At 43.1% G+C, this 20,001-nt stretch overlaps 1 protein-coding gene across 3 annotated transcripts in view; it reads left to right on the top strand.

Annotated features, from left to right (window-relative positions):
* LOC115354602 (protein jagged-2-like) overlaps nucleotides 1–19,667 on the top strand; it is a 79,801-nt gene extending 60,134 nt beyond the window's left edge. For all 3 annotated transcript variants that reach the window (XM_030045018.1, XM_030045017.1, XM_030045016.1), the window contains 9 exons: nucleotides 270–386; nucleotides 922–949; nucleotides 6,522–6,607; nucleotides 8,872–8,985; nucleotides 9,180–9,295; nucleotides 10,672–10,950; nucleotides 15,059–15,190; nucleotides 17,825–17,984; nucleotides 19,015–19,667. In XM_030045018.1, the coding sequence (XP_029900878.1) occupies nucleotides 270–386; nucleotides 922–949; nucleotides 6,522–6,607; nucleotides 8,872–8,985; nucleotides 9,180–9,295; nucleotides 10,672–10,950; nucleotides 15,059–15,190; nucleotides 17,825–17,984; nucleotides 19,015–19,529 (1,547 nt within the window). In that variant the 3' untranslated portion in view covers nucleotides 19,530–19,667. The remainder of the gene's footprint in view (nucleotides 1–269; nucleotides 387–921; nucleotides 950–6,521; nucleotides 6,608–8,871; nucleotides 8,986–9,179; nucleotides 9,296–10,671; nucleotides 10,951–15,058; nucleotides 15,191–17,824; nucleotides 17,985–19,014) is intronic.
* The last annotated feature ends 334 nt before the right edge of the window (nucleotides 19,668–20,001 follow it).

Below are 20,001 nucleotides of genomic sequence, written 5' to 3'. Positions count from 1 at the left end.
CTCACTCAGGACAAACTGAGGATACAGAATCAGTTGAATTTGCTTCTCTTGCAGTTTGACCTGGGTTGACCCCAGTTTTGGCCTAAAATGACTGGACTATAACATGAGAATGACTCAGAGTTTTAGGGTGGTGGAAGCTCTTTTTTGATGTGGAAAGTCATGGAAATGAATCCTGCGTGGAAGCAAATCCTGCTGCAGTAAGTCCCAAACACCGAGTCATCCTAAATCCTAAATCCTAAATGTGTGTGTTCTCCTGTTTGTTCCTCCAGCCAAGAACAGCACGTGTGACTCAGGGCCGTGCGAGAACGGGGGCACTTGCGTCGGAGGAGGAGACGCCTTCACCTGCATCTGCAAGGACGGCTGGGAGGGGCCCACCTGCGCTCAGAGTACGACACCGCCCCATTCATTTACAGCTTTAGAACGAATCGAGAATAAAGTACAGAAACATCTGCACTGCAAAAATGCAAAATCTTACGAAGAATATTTGTCTTATTTCAAGTCAAAAATGTCATATTTCTAGTCAAAATATCTCATATCACTGATAGTTTGCCAGTGGAAAAAGTGAAAATTCACTTGAAATAAGTGAAAATGAGCTAGAAACAAGAAACAAATTTTGCCAATGAAACAAGCAAATTTTCACTTGAAACGAGAGACAATTGTCTAAACACAAGTTACTTCTGAGGTGATCATGTCTTATTTTAAGTGTAATGAGATATTTTGACTAGAAATAAGACATTTTTGACTTGAAATAAGACAAATATTCTTGGTAAGATTTTGAGTTTTTGCAGTGTGGGAGCTTTTTGAGGGACATTCAGAGTTTCAGGTTTTGGTGTTTTAGATTTTGCAGCTTTGATTCCCTGAGAGATGAACTGATTTCCGCTCTGTCTTCCCTTTTTTTTTTTTTTTTTTTTTTTTTTACAGATGCCAACGACTGCAATCCACATCCCTGGTAAGACGAAGGCCTCTCTCTCTCTCTCTCTCTCTCTCTCTCTCTCTCTCTCTCTCTCTCTCTTCCTCTGTCTCGGTCTCATGCTCTGACCGGGAACATTTTTCATGTTGGCAACTGTTTGATGTTTATTCGATTTCTGTGCTGGCTGTGGGAAGAAATAACCATAATTCTTTATCCTAATGTGATTTTTGATCCTAATGGCCCTAATTGTTGATCCTAATTCTAAATTCTTTGATTTTTTTAATCCTAATGTGATTTCGTAAAGCTACCGACGAGTCATGCAGGGGGCTTTCTCAGACGTCTGCTTCAAAACGATGACTCGGGCCTCGTAGCTTTGAAGACGGGTCATTTTATTGATTTATTGTTGGGTTTATCCAAGGGTATCTGAGCGGTAGAGATGGGCGTCGAGCCGGCGTGTTGATCGGTGGGATCAGCAGGGATCCTGCAGATGGATCAACATCCCCGTTCATCTTTTAGCGCGGCTCTTAATCATCACTCCGGCTTTTGGAAGGAAAAGCACACCGTTTATTGTTTTGGTTTCAAACAGACCTCGAATTGTTCTGGCCTCCTGTTGTTGACTTGAACTCGACCGGATCTGGTCCGGGAATTGACTCGGGACTCGACTAAGGTGGTCCGAACTGCAGCGCTGCGTTCAGGGAACACGGGAAATGCTTGTTACATCAGTTGGCCGGCCGCTGCGCCTTTGATCCGGAAATTTAAGCTCATTAGTCTCTCTAATAAGAGCGTCTGCAGAGTGCCAGCGATGGAAGATGCCGTGTTTTGACTGGAGGATGTAAAACGCCGAGCTCAGCCGGCTGTACGCGGCGGGCGGAGCCGAGCGGAGCCGCTGGCACCTCGGCCGAGACGCCTTCCAAGCCCGGTCACGCAGAGGGAATACTCTGAGCCGCGGGGTTTCCCACAGAGAGCAGCCACTCTCATCCTGCAAATCTGATTTAATGCTCTGGGATTTTCCCATTAAAGATTGGGGATGTGGAGGTGTGTGTGTGTGTGTGTGTGTGTGTGTGTTTGCCTGTGTGTATGTCCATCTTTGTGCTTTTGTCAGAAAACGTGCAGATGTCTGATTTTGTGTGTGCTTGTGTTTCCGTGTGTGTATATCTATAATGTGTGTGTGTGTCAGTGTGTTTTTGCATTATGGTGTGTGTGTGTGTGTGTGTGTGTGTGTGGGTGGATGCACCTGTCATCCTCTCTGTGCATACATCTATCAATCTGTGTGTTTATCAAAGTGTGCGTTTGCATCAAACTGAGCGTGCAAACGTGTGTGTGTGTGTGTGTGTGTGTCATCGGTGTGTATGCATTAGCACACACACACACCTGTTCACGCTCCTCTGTGTATTTCTCCCTATATGCGCTCCCATCAGTGTGCATGTGTGTGCGAGCACCTTTGAACCAGTGTGTGTGTGTGTGTGTGTGTGTGTGTGTGTGTGTGTGCACGTGCACAGACAAGAAAGCAGGGAAGTGTGTCTCCTGACAGCTGTGCACGGGAGCTTCTCTGGATCAGAGAGGCTCTTCTGGACAAAAGCCCCCCCCCACCCCACACACACACACACACACACACACACACACACACACACACACCTCCTCCTCCTCCTCCTTCCCTGCAGCCTCCGTGACTGACAGGAGGATTAGGACTGGGGGGGGCGGGAGGGTGGGAAGAGACGCCCCCCTCACCATTCACCAGCCTTGACCCGGGGGTGGCTGTGAGGGCCGGGGGGAGGGCGGCGGGGGGCGGGGGGGGGGGCGGCGGCTCCTATAGGGGCGGCTCAGCATGCGGTCAGCAGAGGATTTGCATATGAAGTCCGGACATTGATAAGGGATCAGCTCGGGCTTTAGCTCGCCGGCCGGCTCACTCCTTTTTCTCGCCGTTCCCTTCTGCCGCCCCGAGTCTCTGAGAGTCTCACGGCGGGAAACGCCACGGAGGAAGTCAGGCGGCGTCTTAGAGCGGGGCCGGGCGATCGAGACAAAAACTCATGTGAGCATACCCTCATCCGATGATGATTTAATAGGATGACAGTTTGAGCTTTCGTAAGATATTTACACATGAGATTTTTCATAAACAATCATCAGTAACTCAACTCAACTCAACTCGGCTTTATTTATAGAGCACTTTAAAAACCACCACAGCTGAAACAAAGTGCTGTACACAAATGAAAATAAAACAGCAAAACAGAAAGAAAAGTAGAAAGAATAAAAAACAATCAAACAAATTAAAAACAGAGCAATAAACACTGCAAAAACGTAAAATCTTACCAAGATTATTTGTCTTATTTCAAGTCAAAAATGTCTTATTTCTAGTCAAAATATCTCATTACACTTAAAATAAGACATGATCACCTCAGAAGTAAATTGTTTTTAGACAATTTTCACTTGTTTCAAGTGAAATTTCACTTGAAACAAGTGAGAATTTGCTGTTTCATTGGCAAAATTTGCCAGTGGTTCAAGTGAAAATTCACTTGAATTAAGTGAAAATTAGCTAGAAACAAGAAACAAATTTTGCCAATGAAACAAGCAAATTTTCACTTGAAACAAGAGACAATTGTCTAAAAACAAGTTACTTCTGAGGTGATCATGTCTTATTTTAAGTGTAATGAGATATTTTGACTAGAAATAAGACATTTTGACTTGAAATAAGACAAATAATCTTGGTAAGATTTGGAGTTTTTGCAGTGATAGAAAGAATAAAAACAATCAAACAAATTAAAAACAGAGCCACGTCTGATGCTGGAATTTAAAATCAATGTGCATAAATGATCATAAAACAACAAAACAGTAAAAGCGATAAAACAGTAAAAAGGAATATAAACAGTAGAACAAATAAAAGAGAGCAGCGTCTCATGCTGGGTTAAAGGCCAATGAGTAAAAATGTGAATATGATGCAGTTTCATTGTATTGCACAGTGACAATAAAGGCTTCTATCTATTCTATCACCAAGCAGGTAGAAGCAAATAGAACCACTGCAACAGTTTAATAAGTTCAGAAAATTGCATCCATTTACTGTAAAGTCTTTATAATGACTTTAAAACCAGGAAAAGATGCCATATCATAATGTTACTACATCCAAATTCCATATAATATCAGTTTATTAGTAAGTAATATCAATATATCTGCAGTGTTGAGTTTGATTCCCTGTGTAAGTCGATGGGTAGAGCAAGGCACTAACAGCACCAGGTTAGCTGTCCCATTTCAGGGGAATGGGAGGACTTCCCAAACTTCTTCATGTCAACAACCCCCCCAAAGTCGATGCACAATAGCCCACAGACCCCCCATCTGAGAGGGTTTGTCCTGAGGAATCCCCCCTGAAAAGATCTTTGTTCTTAACGTGGGGAAATAACAGGCAGCTGTGATCAAACAGGGGTCACCGTGCGTCCTGAGACACAAAATACCACGCAGGTTAAACTCATCCATTCCTGCTTTTTTTGCTGAGGGCCCCCTGTGACCCTCTCAAGGACCCCCCGGTGGTCCCTGCACCCCGGTTTTGATCATGTGTTTATGTGTGGATGGTGTTTTTTCACCGGCCGCAAGCAACAAACAAGCTTTTCTCGTATTGGAAGTGTGTGAAAAGGCAACAACTTGTGATGCTTTGGCTCTGACCTGCAGAGCTCTGACTGACCTGGGGCAGGTGACTGTCTCTCTGCAGGCAGTATAGACTTTTTTTTTTTTTTTTTTTTGTTAGCTGCTGTACATGCTTACTTGGACTTGGCAAGAGCCATAACTGCACTAAATACTGTTTGACTGTGAACACAAGTGTAATACAATATAATGTGCAATACTTTACAATGTTTTTTTTTTCCTGCTTTATTACACAATATTACAGTGCATTCTTTATACGTTTATTCTCGTGTGTTCTTGTGTGTGTGTGTGTGTGTTTTTTTTTTTATTATTTTGATAATTTAACCCTCTGAACCCCAAGCAGTTTTTGGGCGTTTTCTGCTGCCCTCACATTTTGGCTCACTGTGGGCTTGTTTTTCACTACAATTACAAGTGCTGCACCTCTATGGAAACAGCACAGCTGTGGCTATCACCTGAAGCCATTCAAAAATGTCTTTCACACAGTATGAAAGAGTTATAGTGCCATAAATAATAAAAATCTAAAAACGGCAAACTGATTTTTTTTGATAATTTATTTTACAAAAATCGAGAAACATTGGAATAAATATACAGAACATTTTTTCAGGTGCCCACAAGTGTCACTGATCCAGGAAAAAAAAAGTAGGGCTTCACATGATTTATTTCCTGAAATATTAACATTTTTCCAACCTGTATAAATTTAGGCGTTTTTACTGCCTTGCGCCCTTCCATGTTACTACTGCTGCCTACACACTGAAATTCAGTGAATTTTTGTCACACGACTGTTGGGCTCACCTGAATCAATCAAGATGTCTCAGATCCGCTGAAGACCGCAGAATTTTCTGTTTTTTGAATGATCTGGATTGAGTACACGACTATTTTTTGGCGAATTGTTGAATGAAGCATGTATAATAAAATGATTCAAATGAAAAATCACTTTTTTAGGCTTAGTTTCGTCCTTTTTTCTACCGCTAAACCGAAGTCGGACATGTTGCATTCAGGGACTGTCAGAAAATTCAATTTCTGACGAAAAAATAGGTTTTTACAGCTATGATAAACGATTGAATTTTGGCGATTTTTTAAAAAATACATGTCTTTCTATCCCGCCGGCGGGTTTGGGGTTCAGTGTGTTAATGTTGTGTGTTTTTTCTTTTATAATTTTAAATGGCACTAAGGAGGACTGCGCCTTTCAATTTCGTTGTAGTTGTTGCTGTGACAATAAAGACATTCCATTCCATTCCAAACTATCCAATGCAAGAACTGCACCAAAAGTGGGTTTTAGCCCGGTAGTCAAAGGCATCTCAGGCTTGAGTCTGGGCCAGGACCTTTGTCACACCTCTTTCTCCCAAATTTGATTTGGCACTGGTATTGAAATGGAAGAACTGGAACCAGCACCAGCACTAACCTGCACTGTGATTCCTGATGTTGTGTTTGAGGTGAACAGCAGCTCAGTGCAGAGATCAGAGCTGCAACACTGGCAGGGTTTCACTCCTACTGGTTAAAATATCTAAAATTATTATTATTATTATTTTTTAAAGCATCCAGGTAATAACAGATATGACACCTGGCAGCATGTGCCAGTTTGAACCATTTGCATTGGTCATGGAATTGCTGGAAAATGTTGGAAATTTCAAGAAATGCACTCCAGACGGGGAATATCAGCCCAGAATCCGTTTTATTTGATGCACTTAAATTGGTTTGACTCCAAAAATACCCACTGGACTTTTTTTTTTTTTTTTAAGAAATGCATTCCAAACGGGGAGAAGCAGGAGGATTGATCAACTCCCTGCAGAAGCCAGGCAGCTCCGAGGAATTTTTACGAGAATGTGTTTTGCAACATCTTTGAAATCTCGGTTGCATCACAGCGGAATGTGTGCACCAGCCCATTTTATGTCCGGGATGCTGTGCCTCTGTCAGGTCTGCAGTAATAATTCATCTCTAACCCTGTGTGTGTGTGTGTGTGTGTGTGTGTGTGTTCTTTCTCCAGCTACAACGGCGGGATCTGCGTCGACGGCGTGAACTGGTTCCGCTGCGAATGCGCCCCGGGATTCGCCGGACCGGACTGCCGCATCAGTGAGTCCCTGGGAACCGGAGGGGCGTGTGGCCGGGGTCAGGCGGGCGGGCGGGGGCGGGGTCAGAGGTCGCGGCGGGGGAGCGCGAGCCGATTGTTTCAGGGCGACAGATTAGGAAGCCTTTAGCAAGACGGTCTTAACCTCTCACCTCCGGGCCGAGCGGAGGTCAGCGGAGATTTCGGCAGACGGGTCGGTGCGGTCTCCCGCGGCCTTATGGGAGAATTGTCCCAGTGAAAGCCCCTTTCAGAGGCAGGGTGTTGTCCAGTCTGAGGCGTTTCAGGCCAAAGCGCTGTGTATCCATTGTGTAAAAAAAAAAGCGATTCTCTGGATTTCATTAATCATTCATGATACTTGTGGATACATAACTTCCCATGCTCTCAGAGCTCAGCGTTTTCCTGGCAGAAGTTACGCTTTAAGCTCGCCAAACGACTCGAAAGCCGGCGCCACAATGCCACGGAGATTTGTCCAAACAAACAGTGGATCAGTGTTTCGAGAAGGAACTGAAGAGAGCGCGGCTTATCTGCCACCTCAGAGGCACTGAGGCTGAAACGGTGCCTGGTTTTAGCCCCAGATGCATGAAAAGTTGACGCATTTTCTGACAGTTTCCCCACCTGGATGGTCAAGATCTTACACTCGAATCGAGAAAAATGACAGGAGATATATGGAGCGCCTTCCTAACAATGCAGTGCACCTCCTTTGCACGGTCCATGGATCAGCTGTGTCTGAACTCGGAAGAATCAGAGAAGAAGACTTAGGCAGAATTAGCTTGCAGGGTCTCAGTGTTCGCCTGGAATTGAATGAATGAATGAATGAATTTTATTTCGAACATGTCTAAAAGAAAAAGAAAGAAAGAAAGAAAGAAAGAAAGAAAGAAATACTAAAACAAAAAGTGTATGTACATACATACATGCATGCATACGTAAAACAAAATAAAACAAAAATAATAATACAAGCATCTTCATCAAATCATAATAAACACAAGTTCGAAACAGGAGTGGGAAGAAGTATGCACTTTTTTAAATTTCCCACCCCTTCCCTACCCATTATAGTTTATATATCTATTACAGCTTTATCCATATCAGTATATATATATATATATATATATATATATATATATATATACTTCATATTTATCCATATCACTGTATATATGCTGCATAGATATCCATATCAATAAACATGTTTACCACAGCCATTAAAATATATAATCATTGGTCTATACTACATAATTACCCCTATCCGCTTATCCCTTATCATTTCAGCAATTTATTTTATCCCTCATCCTCCATATACCTATTTATAAATAATGTTTTGTACCTCTTTTTAAATATATTTATGTTTGTACTTTGTTTTATCTCTTGCTCCAAACTGTTCCACAAAGTCACCCCACAGCTTGATATGCACAGACTTTTCATCGCTGTTCTTTACTTTATGTTTTTTGAAATTTAGTTCTCCTCTTAGATTATAAACTCCTTCTCTTTCTATGAATATTCCCTGGATATTTTTTGGCAGTAGATTATTTCAGATTTAGATTTGACTAGTGTTGCAAAATTCCCGGAATTTTCAAAGTTGGAAAATTTCCATGGGAATTTTCAGAAATTAATGGGAATAAACAGGAATAAATTGGAATTTTCCGGGAATTTTCAGGAATTTATATTCACTGCATTCAGTCGATCATATACATGTATACATAATAAACATTTTGGTTTGTTATAAGCAGATATGCATGCAAACATGTTACATTATAATGAATTTCCAGGGAATTTTCGGGAATTTTCATAACTGGCAGTGAGTCTTTTACATCGCTGTGGAGGAATTTTGGCCCATTCTTCTTTACAGAAATGTTTAGTGTGACAGATTTGCAAAAAAATAAGAAATCAGGAAGGGGGCAAATACTTTTTCACAGCACAGGTTTATTTTTGTCCCATTCACCTTAACAACAAAAACAAAAAATTCCAAAATTCCCAAACTGAAACTTCCATGGAATTTTTTTAAAAACCTCATTCAAATTGATGACAAAAAAAAAAAAAAATTACCAAAATTCCTGAGCCGAATTTTCCCGAAAATTTTCGGAAAAATTGGAAAAAAAAGTGACAGCAAAAATCTCCTGAAAATTTCCAATATTCCAGAGCGAATGTTCCCATGTTCATTTTCGGAAACTTTCCAGGAAATTTACTGGAAACTTTCCACCCCTTTGCAACACTAGATTTGACTGATATTTCCGTATGCGCCCGTATTTAAAAGCTGCCTGATTTCCCCCCCCAGACATAGACGAGTGCCAGTCCTCCCCCTGTACGTACGGTTCCACCTGCGTGGACGAAATCAACGGCTACCGCTGCGTCTGTCCTCCGGGGAAGGCCGGCCCTCGCTGCGAGGAGTGTGAGTATGAGGCAGCCACGCTCTGCTGTCGCAAGACCTGAGAGAAACACGTCTTTAAATATCGCTGCACGTGCGAGAGGTTTCATAAGAGCTTTAGCAAGTAAATGTTTGGTGTTGACCTTTGACATCTGAAGCGCTGTCTCGTTCCCCCGCTCCCTCCTCCTCCTCCTCCTCCCCGCTTTTCCTCTCGGCAGTCATCGGAGTCGGGAAGGCCTGTCGTCACGCCGGCCTGCAGTTTCCTCACGGCAGCCGCTGGGACGAGGAGTGCAACTCCTGCAAGTGTGTCAACGGCCACGTCAGCTGTACCAAGGTGAGCCCGCCCCCGCCGCCGCCGCCGGCTCGCATTACACCGGCGTGTTCGCGATTTCCCGGCGAAAACGTGGCTCCGCTTTTGCCCATTTTTTTTTTGGGGTCTCCTGACTTGAACCGAGGCCAGTTTGTGTCAGCCGCCCTCTCCGTCTTTCCTCCAAAATGCAAGTCATGTTTCTACACAGGCGCTCGCCCCGGACGGCACGGGGGAGCGGTTACATCAGATCCTGAGAACTGGTGAAAGACTTTCTGGAAATGCTGTGACCCCTGGGCTTACAAACCCTTTCAAAGCCACTTATGTAATGTCAAAAAACCATCCGTGGTGGTCATTCCAAAAAAAAAAAAAAAAAAAAAAAAAAAAGATTTTCTCACAGTTTTTCTTCATTTCCTGACATTTCAAAGAACATTCACACTTGTATTATTAATGACTAAATGCATATCTCATTGTGTGAAACTTATAGTCCAGTCATTTTAGGCCAAAATTGGGGTCAAACAAGGACAAACTGCAAGAGAAGCAAACTCAACTGATTTTGTGTCCTCAGTTTGTCCTGAGTGAGGGGAAAAAAGTCCCAAGGAATCCCATTGGTGGAAAGTTTTGAAAATCACCTCTATATGACCATATAATACCAAAAAACACTGTTTTTAACACACAGGGGAAAGGGGTTCAAAATTTTACTTTCAGATATCACTATAAAAATTCACAAGTTGATTACACACACAAAGACAAGAAAAAAAGTCAGTTACAAGTTCTTTGAATTCTGTTATTTAGTAACTATGTAACAGTGAATTAAAAGGTTATTATATATATAGTAACCTTTTAATTCACTGTTTAAATATCTGTTCTGGCTTTTATTCCTTATATTCCTTATTATTATCTGTTTATAATGTAAATTTGCTTCATATTTTGCTATCCACTTTGCTACTGTAATGCTGGAAATTTCCCCACTGTGGGACTAATAAAGGGATATCTTATCTTATTAGCGCATATCAAATCAGATAATGTGTGATATGCATGTGTAAACAGAATAATTCAAAGAACTTGTAATTGACTTTTTTTCTTGTCTTTGTGTGTGTAATCAACTTGTGAATTTTTATAGTGATATCTGAAAGTAAAATGTTGAGCCCCTTTCCCCTGTGTGGTAAAAAGGGCGTTTTTTGGTATTATATGGTCATATAGAGGTGATTTTCAAATCTTTCCACCAATGGGATTCCTTGGGACTTTTTTCCCCCTCACTCAGGACAAACTGAGGATACAAAATCAGTTGAGTTTGCTTCTCTTGGAATTTGTCCGAGGGTTTTTCATAAAATGACTGGACTGTTGAAGCTCTATTGAGGTTCAGTGGAAGGAGGTAAATGTGAGGTGTGATGTGGTTGCAGGTGCGGTGCGGTCGCAGGCCCTGCCTCCTCCCGAAGGCCCTCCCAGCTCCGGGCGGCAGCAGCAGCAGCAGCAGCAGCGCCCCGTCCTGCCCCGGAGGTCACGAGTGTGTGGAGCACCAGTTCCTCACCTGCTTCTCGCCGCCCTGCCACCAGTGGGGTGTGTGTTCGACGCCCGACCCGCCGACGCCCCTGCACACCCAGTGCGAGCCCAACAGCGGCTACCTGGACAACAGCTGCGCCCGCATCACGCTCATCTTCAAACGGGACAAAGTGCCACAGGTGAGGCGACTTCCTGCTCGCGCGACTGCTGCCGCTAAGCCTTTGAGCAAGACACTGGACTCTGAAACGTTCCTTTTTAAGCCTCTCGGTGCATGAAAGTCTGTTTGCACTCGGCGGCTTCCCTGAATAACTGAGTAAATGTTTCAAGGTGGAGCTGAAACTTGTTTTTTTTTCCCCCGTTTTCTGGCTAATAAAAACCAAAAAAAGAAAGAAAAAATAGGCTGCAACAACAGGAGCTGAGATGGAACCACAAAAATAGTCTACAAGTATGAATTTGAGGGGCATGACAGTGTCTCCATTAGTGTTTATTTAAGCCGAGAACGTTAAAAACATGACATTTTGGCCCGTCTAATGAGACATCGTGTTTTTTAATCTTTTCCAGAAAGACATTCATTTTAATGGGGAGAGTGTGGCACCCATCTGTTTTGTACTAAATAAAGAGATAGGAATTTTGGAAGCGTGGACGCACTGTAAAAAAAAAAAAAAAATCCATCTTCACAAGTCATTTAGTTTCATATTTAATGTTAAAATCGTTTTTTATTTCAAACAAGGTTAAAAAAAAAAAAAAAATCTGCCACCCGCATGACATCGCTCCATTTGTTTCCAATCAATCGAGTGTCATTTTCTTGATCTTAGTGGCCTAATCTGCCTTATTTGATCATATTTCGGCGTATTTATTCTTGTTCCCATCAAAAATTCCCGAAACAAGCGGCTCTGCGTCGGACATCAGTGGCATTACCTCGTTTTCTGTCATGTTTTGCAGTGCAGCCCTGTGCTGGCCGCTTCTTTTGAGACCTGGCCAGTGCAAAATTTTCCTCACAAGCAAAAAAAAAAAAAAAAAAAGAAATTCGGCATGTAGGTGGTTGGCAGATGGCGGCTAAATACGGCCAGCGAGCCTTATTTCCTAAATCAACATCAGATTTCATCCCTGTTGACTAAAATGTCATAACAATACATTTCTGATCATTTTCTTGCCCGCCCTGGATTGTTAACACTGGGGGATTGCTGGAAAGGAAATGAATCTGTAACCACAGACACACACACACACACACACACACACACGGCCCACTTGCAGTCAGCTGGGTGAAATTGTTGCTTTCAGCTCAGTGTGTGCGGTGTTTTGTGAACATGCGTGCTCTTTTCAGCTCCATTTTCATAAAGAACCACACACACACACACACACACACACACACACACACACACACACACACACACAGTCAGGAGCTTCCCAGTATAACCACAGTGCTCTGCTGCTGGTCACCACTACACTCTCTCCCAGTGTTTTGATCTGTCACACTGCAAAAAGTCCAAATCTTACCAAGATTATTTGTCTTATTTCAAGTCAAAATGTCTTATTACACTTAAAATAAGACATGATCACCTCAGAAGTAACTTGTTTTTAGACAATTTCCACTTGTTTCAAGTGAATTTCCACTTCCACTGACAAATTTTGCCAATGAAACAAGCAAATTTTCACTTGTTTCGAGTTAAATTCACTTGAACCAGTTTCAGTTTCAGTTTCTTTATTTACCTCGATGCCGGAAAAGCAACAATCACAAGACACAAGGTCTATACACAGCAAAAAAAGAAGTGATTAAAAGAAAAAAAGATACAAAAAAGAGAGACCACAAAAAAAGGCTCAAGGAGGGAGAGGAGGAAGCGTAGCTTATCTGTATCCTGCCCCCCTTTTTCCAAATACAAGAGTACGCTCCTCAATGTCGTGCTTCCACAAAAATGGGAGTACAAAGGTACAAAATAGCGTATATATAAAAAGAAAAAAAGAAAAAAAAAAAACTTCTGATATGTGTCACAACAGTTAGTATGAAAGACGCAAAAAGCGCTACCAAGTGAAAATTGTCTAAAAACAAGTTACTTCTGAGGTGATCATGTCTTATTTTAAGTGTAATGAGATATTTTGACTAGGAATAAGACATTTTTGACTTGAAATAAGACAATTGATTGACAATTGATTTTTTTTATCTTGAGACTTGAATCCTCAGATCCTCAGGTTTTCGTTTTTTCAGAATCAAAAAAGCAGTTCCATCAGAAATTCAAGTGAGTGGCCTGATGGTTTTGAGGTGTTGGCATTCAGGTTTTTTTTCTGTCTGAGACGTCAGCGCCTGTCAGGGAGAGGAGAATCTGTCCTGTTCACACGGGAGGAAAGATCTCTGGAGTCTCTCCTCAGGATGACACAGATGGGAGTGTCTGCCTCCATGTGTGTGTCATCACACCCAAAAAAAACGCTCTCACTGCTCAGCTCTCGTACGCAAACAGCACCAACGCAGCGTGGCCGGGGTTCAGACGCCGGGCCGGACCCCAGCGGTGCGAGCGCCGAAAAACGATAAAAGCCCTTTTCAGGCCGTTTTCCTTGAGGAGGTGCGGTGATGTAATCGCTGCCAGAGCATCTCACGTCTCTCACTTTTACAGACTTTTTACAGACTGCGTGTTCCCGCACCTGTAAACATTATGGCGTCTTTATGCCCCGTAAAAGACCTTGTAAAAAAAAAAAAAATAACCCGAGGTAACAGCCGCCCGGTGCACGTCGACATGTCACATCCTGTGGGAGAGGGGGAGCTTTCCCAGTCTCTTCCCGACTCCAAACTGGAAAACGCTCTTTCTCCCAGTTTGGCTCCGTGTTTTTAAGCTTGTGCTCGCTCTCATCGATCAGCTGCAGAAGCCACAGTGGAGTTGGTCGGCTCTGTAATACACAGTGATTTCTCATCCCGTGCAAATTGATCATTAATTTTAGCATCTTCCTCAGATAGAAATGGCTTTGCAGAGCTCCTGGTACAAAAATAATCCTGCACAAATGAAGCTAAAGGCGCAAAAAAAAAAAAAAAAAAACAGTCTTGCATGGTAGCTAATTTTAATGCAATAATATTCACCTAGAAACCAGTGTGTCCTAACCCTCCTGTTATGTTCACATTTTTGAATATCCTTTATGTTTGGGATCAATTTGACCCCAGCAGTTTAAACTTCCACAAAATTATTATAACTAAAATTGTTATTAAAGTTTATGTGTCAAATACTTTATGTTTCTTTGTTGACGACCTAAATAGCCCTTTAAATAAAACATAACTTATACATCCAGTATTCCTATTAGGCGACAATGGAAAAATATGCAAATCACCATAAAATCTCACTTATTGACCTAAAATTGGAAAGAAATATTAATTTTTGGTGTTTTAATGGCTTTATATTATTTCTAAGTACAGATTTTTGTTATTTATAACCGATGTGTTACAAAGCATGAACAGGACATTGAAAACATATCATCATGTGAATTTCATCTTTACCTGGTAGTACCCATTACATTAGGAAAACTCATTAAATATGAAGCAAAAAAAATGATGTTAATCGTTTATTTAGAGACGTTAAACATAATCGGAGGGTTAAACGAGTGACCAGTAGGTGTGACCATAAAAACATATTTTTTAATAATCCCTGTCCAATCAAAGGCATGAAACTGCCTTCATGATCTCCCATTGGTTGGCACTTTTGAAAGCTCCGCCCCAACAACCTGTTACAGGAAGTACATGAAGTTTAAAAAATAAAAGCCTCCTCATGGTGACTGTGAGTTGGAACTGAGTTGACTTTACTGCGGGGAAAAGCGTCCAGCCGTGTGTGTGTGTGTGTGTGTGCGTTTATAAAAGTCACCGACATGACGGGATAAATATTACTCGACATGCCCCGCTAACGACTTCACCCCCCCCACGCCCCCATGGCCCCCCCCCGTCCCGTCCCAGCAGTCCAGATGTTGCTTTGCTTGTTTACTTGTTTACCGTCCCGGCCTCCTCACGGGACCCTCAGGGGGGCGAAGAATAAAGTTTTATGAATGGAAATGAACGCTGCCTTAATGTTCCTCGGCTCACACACACACACACACACACACACACACACACACAGGCTGCTCTGACAAGATACTCATCTGAGGCCCCCCTCCTCCCCCGCTGGGCCACGCATTTTAATTGGCTGCATCTGAAACAGACTTAGGAGGAATTAGGAGCCGATTGTTCCCTCGCAAGCAATGCAAATACTAATCTGTCTTATCTGTGTGTGTGTGTGTGTGTGTGTGTGTGTGTGTGTGTGTGTGTGTGTGTGATCAAAGGGCACCACCGTGGAGAACATCTGCTCGGAGCTGAGGTACCTCCCCGTGACTCAGACGCTGGCCCGAGAGCGAGCGCTCCTCATCCTCTGCGACCTGTCGTACTCCAACAGCGACGCCGTGGAGGTCGCCATGGTGATTACACACACTCACACACACACACACACACACACACACACACACACACACACACACACACACTTGGGCTCACAGACACAGTATGTGCATGCATGTGAACACACAGCTTTGCACTGACACTGTACAGCGAGACACACATAAAAGCACACACACACACACACACACACACACACACGTATACAAAGAGACACACCCTGACAATCACTCACACATTTGTACAAGGACACACACACACACACACACACACACACTCACCTATAGATTTAAAAGCTGTTGCTTCCTCCTCTCTCTCTCTCTCTCTCTCTCTCTCTCTCTCTCTCTCTCTCTCTCTCTCTCTCTTTCTCTCTCTCTCTCTCTCTCTCTCTCGCTCGCCCTTCTTTATTAAATCACACACTTAATTCGTCATTGCAAATGGGTTCCAGAGGGGTCCAGTAAAATCAGAGCCTTTCTTTCTGTTTTCTGTTGCTTCCCTGTTTGTTGAGGAGAAAAAAAGAAAAAGAAAGAAAGAGAGAAAGAAAGAGAGAGAGAGAGAGAGGCGTTTGAAGTGCGACGCCCTGCTTTTAACATCTGGAGGAGATTTAGTTTAATGTTGGAGCACCTTGCTGCTCTGCGGCTCTTCTTCTTCTTCTTCCCCTCCTCCTCCTCCTCCTCCTCCTCCTTCTTCTTCCTTTCCTCTGCATCTTCCTCTCCTTTTTTTCCCTCGTTTATCTTCTTCTCCGTCGTCTTTTCTCTTCATCTCCACATTCCCCATTTCTTTTCCTGTTCGTCTTCGGTCTGTCTTGTTCTTTCTCGGCTTACACTTCCCTTCCTCCTCCTCCTCCTCCCTTTGTCTCTCTTTACCTCTTTCACCTTTTCCCTCAGTCTTTCTCTGTTTTGTTCTCTCTCTCTCTCTCTCTGTCTCTCTCTCTCTCTCTGTCTCTCGGCCACCCAGACTCGGGGGAAATCAGCCTCTTCGGGGCTCTAAGCTCTTAATGGAGGGGATTAGGGTTTGTTCTTGTGATGTTTGCGGCTCTGAGGGGCAGAGACAGGAAAAAGGAGTGGCGAGAGCTCGACATCCAACCCAAAAAAAAACCCCACGACAAGGCCCCGCCCACCCGCCGCCGGCTCCGGTTGCACCGAAACGTCAGCGTGCGGGTGAAATCTTCATCATCCCGCCGCGTCGCGTCCAGACGCCGACCCGGAGGCCGTCGGCGAGCCGCTCTGAGCCTCGGTGTGTTTGAGGTTCGAGCCGGGCGGAGGAGAACGAGGGAGCGCTCGATTCGCCGCCGCCGTCGCCATCGTTTCGCAAAGCGGCGTGCCCCCCCCCCCCCCCCCCCCCCCCGCGGCATTCCCGCGCTCGAGGCCTCGCCGAGTGTGTGGGCAGGAGAATCGACGGCGCTGCTCCTCAGATATTTGGAAGCGCTGTTCAAACATGCTGCGTTTCATCTGAGAAGCCAGACGAGTCAAATTTCTTGATTTTTTTTTTTTTTTTTTTTGCACCATGAAGAAACTGAAAACACAGTCAGAAAACAGGTAGAAAAATGATTAAAAATAATAATAATAAAAATAAAATAATAATAATAATAATAATAATAATAAATTAATCATAATAAGTAAACAATAATTAATTAATTATAATAAATAAACAATAATTAATAAATAATAATAAATAAACAATAATTAATTAATTATAATAAATACACATTAATTAATTAATTATAATAAATAATAATATTAATAATTATTAATTCCCCCCCAGATGTGCTTTTTTAAATAACTGATAAGGCAAAATAAATAATAAATAATATCATTAATGAATAAACTTATTGATCCATCAGTCCAGGCTGACGGCTTCCCCAGCTATTACATTAGTATCAGTTCTGGTTTTTGATCATTATAAAATAAATATGTAATGAACCAAACAGCACTGGCTGACTGATTAATATAGCAAATATAAGAGGCACATATCAGCCAAATATATCAAAATAAAAGCCTGTTAGAGGATTTCAGCTCATGAAACAGAGAACTGTAAATACAGATGTGAGAATGAGGTAAAACAGCTGGCCGTGTGCGTGTCGAGGTGCTTCTAAGCAGCGAGCTTTAATGAAATGACTCTTTGTGTCAGTCAGCTGCTCCGCCTCTCTATTGTTTTATTGTTTAGTCTAATTGAAGAGCACAGAGCGAATCCCCCCCGTCCCCCCTGCTGTTACTCTGATCAGTTTGTTTGGCGATCGGCTCCGCCCTCTGCCGCCTCGGTGGCCCGCCAGATGTTCAGACAGGAATCCTGCTTTTCTTTCCTTTCTTTCCACCTGCACTCGTTTTCCAGTCCCAGCAAAAGATTCTCACCCGAATGGCATCAACAGAACATCCAGTCTGGGTGTGTGTCTCTCTCTCTCTCTCTCTCTCTCTCTCTCTCTGTCCGGACGGGCCAATTAAAACTCCAAAAATCAATCGCCAAAGCATCTCACACACTCAACACATTGATTTCCACCTTCTCCTAATGGAAACTGCAGGAATTTAGGATTTCTTGTAACAGGGAAGGAATGTGGGTTGTTGAAACTGATGCAAAACAAGCAGCTTCCCTAATCCTGACTCTCCCATCATGCCCCCCCCCCCCCCCCCCCCCCCCCCCCCCCCTCTCCGTCCCCTCAGTCCTTTGAGCAGGACGGCCGGGCGAAGGACGGCGACCGTGGGCAGATCCAGGAGGCGGCCAGCGCCATCATCGGCGCTCTGTCCAAACGCCACAACAGCACGGTGATGCTGGCCGTGGTGGAGGTGAAGGTGGAGACGCAGGTCGAGGCCCCGCCTGTCGGTGAGTCACGTGACAGGAATCATTACAACATTCTAACTATAATACACACATTATAATTACGATTATTAATGGTTTTTTTTTTTTTTTTTTTGATCATCATTAACATGCTCGAAAAGGAGTAGGAAGAAGTAGAACTTATTTAATCCTACCCCCTAATCTCTATTTCATCATAATGTCCTTTTCATTCTAATCAGACAGAAAGTAATTTGTTCATCTGTAATTTCTGTGTATATATATATAAACACAAGATGTATTAAATAAAAAATAAAATAAAATAAGAATATATACTGTATACACATATACATATATACATACAGCTGCTGGTGCGACTAAGGAAGCAATCTGAAGCCATTTTTTGACACTTTATTGACTAAATGATTACTTGATTCATTGAAAAAATATCAATAATAGGCAGTCAGATTATGACAGAAAGTTGTGGCTCAAGCACCATGCACACTTTGACCATTTCTTCCATAATCTTGAAATGGAAGGGAGCGCTCCGAGGTTTTCAAAACTTCAGAAACGCTTTCTGCATCACTTTGCCACGTTTCATTTTGAATTTGGGAAAGTGATTACGTTCCAGCTCACAGGACACAAGCAAGAGGTTTGTAGGAGAAGGAGACAGTTGCTTTACTTTATGGGATGTAAAGCTAATAAATGACATTTCTCCTCCAACTAAACTGCATTCTCAGTTCCATCTCATCACTCATCAGTGATGTTGCAGATGTTACACATTAAGTTACCATATGCAAATGGGTTTTCTACCTTTCCGTATCATTAATTTAGTGTTTTTTGTGCCTAAACCTAACCTGTCTCTAACCTTAACCACATAGTTTTGGTGGCTGAAATGCAGCTCGACATGATTTGCAAGTTAAATTGATTAGAAATGTATTTGCAATAAATTCAGAAGCAAATGCTGTCCACAACAAAAATATGATTTCTTGAAACATAATTGGGAATGCATTTGAGTTGTACGGGGAAATAAATGTGAGGAGTTGAAAGTTGACATGACGTGGTGTCCCCCCTGCAGACTACCTGGTCCCGGTGCTGTGCGTGGTCTTCAGCCTGCTCTGGATCTTCTGCATCGTCGTGTGCGTCTGGTGGACCCGCAAGAGGAAGAAAGAGCGCGAGAGAACGGCCCGCCCCGCCGCCGCCGACGACGAGAAGGTCAACAACCGGCTGGAGCCGCCGCGGAGCCGCGCCCGCAAGGACAACCGCGACAAAGACATTCAGTACGAATGCAAGAAACTGATGGGCTCGTCGGAGCGGGCGTGCGACGGCGCCGAGGGCGAGGAGGACGGGGAGCAGGAGGGCGACGAGGAAGAGGAGGACAGGGGGCTGGGCTTCGCCGAGTATCCCGCCCAGAAGTGCTCCAAAGCGGGGGCGCAGGACCGAGGGATGATGGGTAAGGGAGGGGTGATCTGCACGAGCCGCAGCGGCCCGGTCAAGGCCCCGCACCGGACAGCGTACAGCCCCAAAGACAACCGGTGTAAAAACCTCAACGCCGCCAAGCTCAGCGAGGACATCAATGACCATTACGTATGAAAACGGCGCTCGGACGGAGAGAGCGAGCGAGAAAGAGAGAGAGAGAGAGAGAGAGAGAAACTGCGATGTCTTCAATGTCATTGAATTCTCAACTTTTCAAAAGCACCAAAAGTGAAGATTTCAGATGCTTTAATTTTCTATTTTTTTTTTTTTGTTGTTGTTGTTTCGTTTTGTTTGTTGGTCACACTTTATTTAACTTTTTATTCAGCGTCTGTCCGCGACATGGAGGCTTGTTTATTTTACCAAAAACTTTAAAAAAAAAAAAAAAAAGACATTTAAAAAAAAATAAAAAAAACAGACTCCACAGCTTCTGGGCCGCTCTGGATTTCAGTTCAAGAACGTTTTCACTTCACTGCTCCTTATTTTTTTTTTTTTTTTTTTTTTTTTTTTTTTTTTTGTCATTGTTGTTGTTTACAAACTGTTGCTGTGTTCAGCGGAATAGCCCTTTTTTTTTTTTTTTTTTTTTTTTTTT

The sequence above is a fragment of the Myripristis murdjan genome, chromosome 22, assembly GCF_902150065.1.
Source record: "Myripristis murdjan chromosome 22, fMyrMur1.1, whole genome shotgun sequence".
Lineage (NCBI taxonomy): Eukaryota > Metazoa > Chordata > Actinopteri > Holocentriformes > Holocentridae > Myripristis > Myripristis murdjan.
Note: the sequence above shows the minus strand (reverse complement) of the source record. Positions and strands in the feature narration are given on the sequence as shown.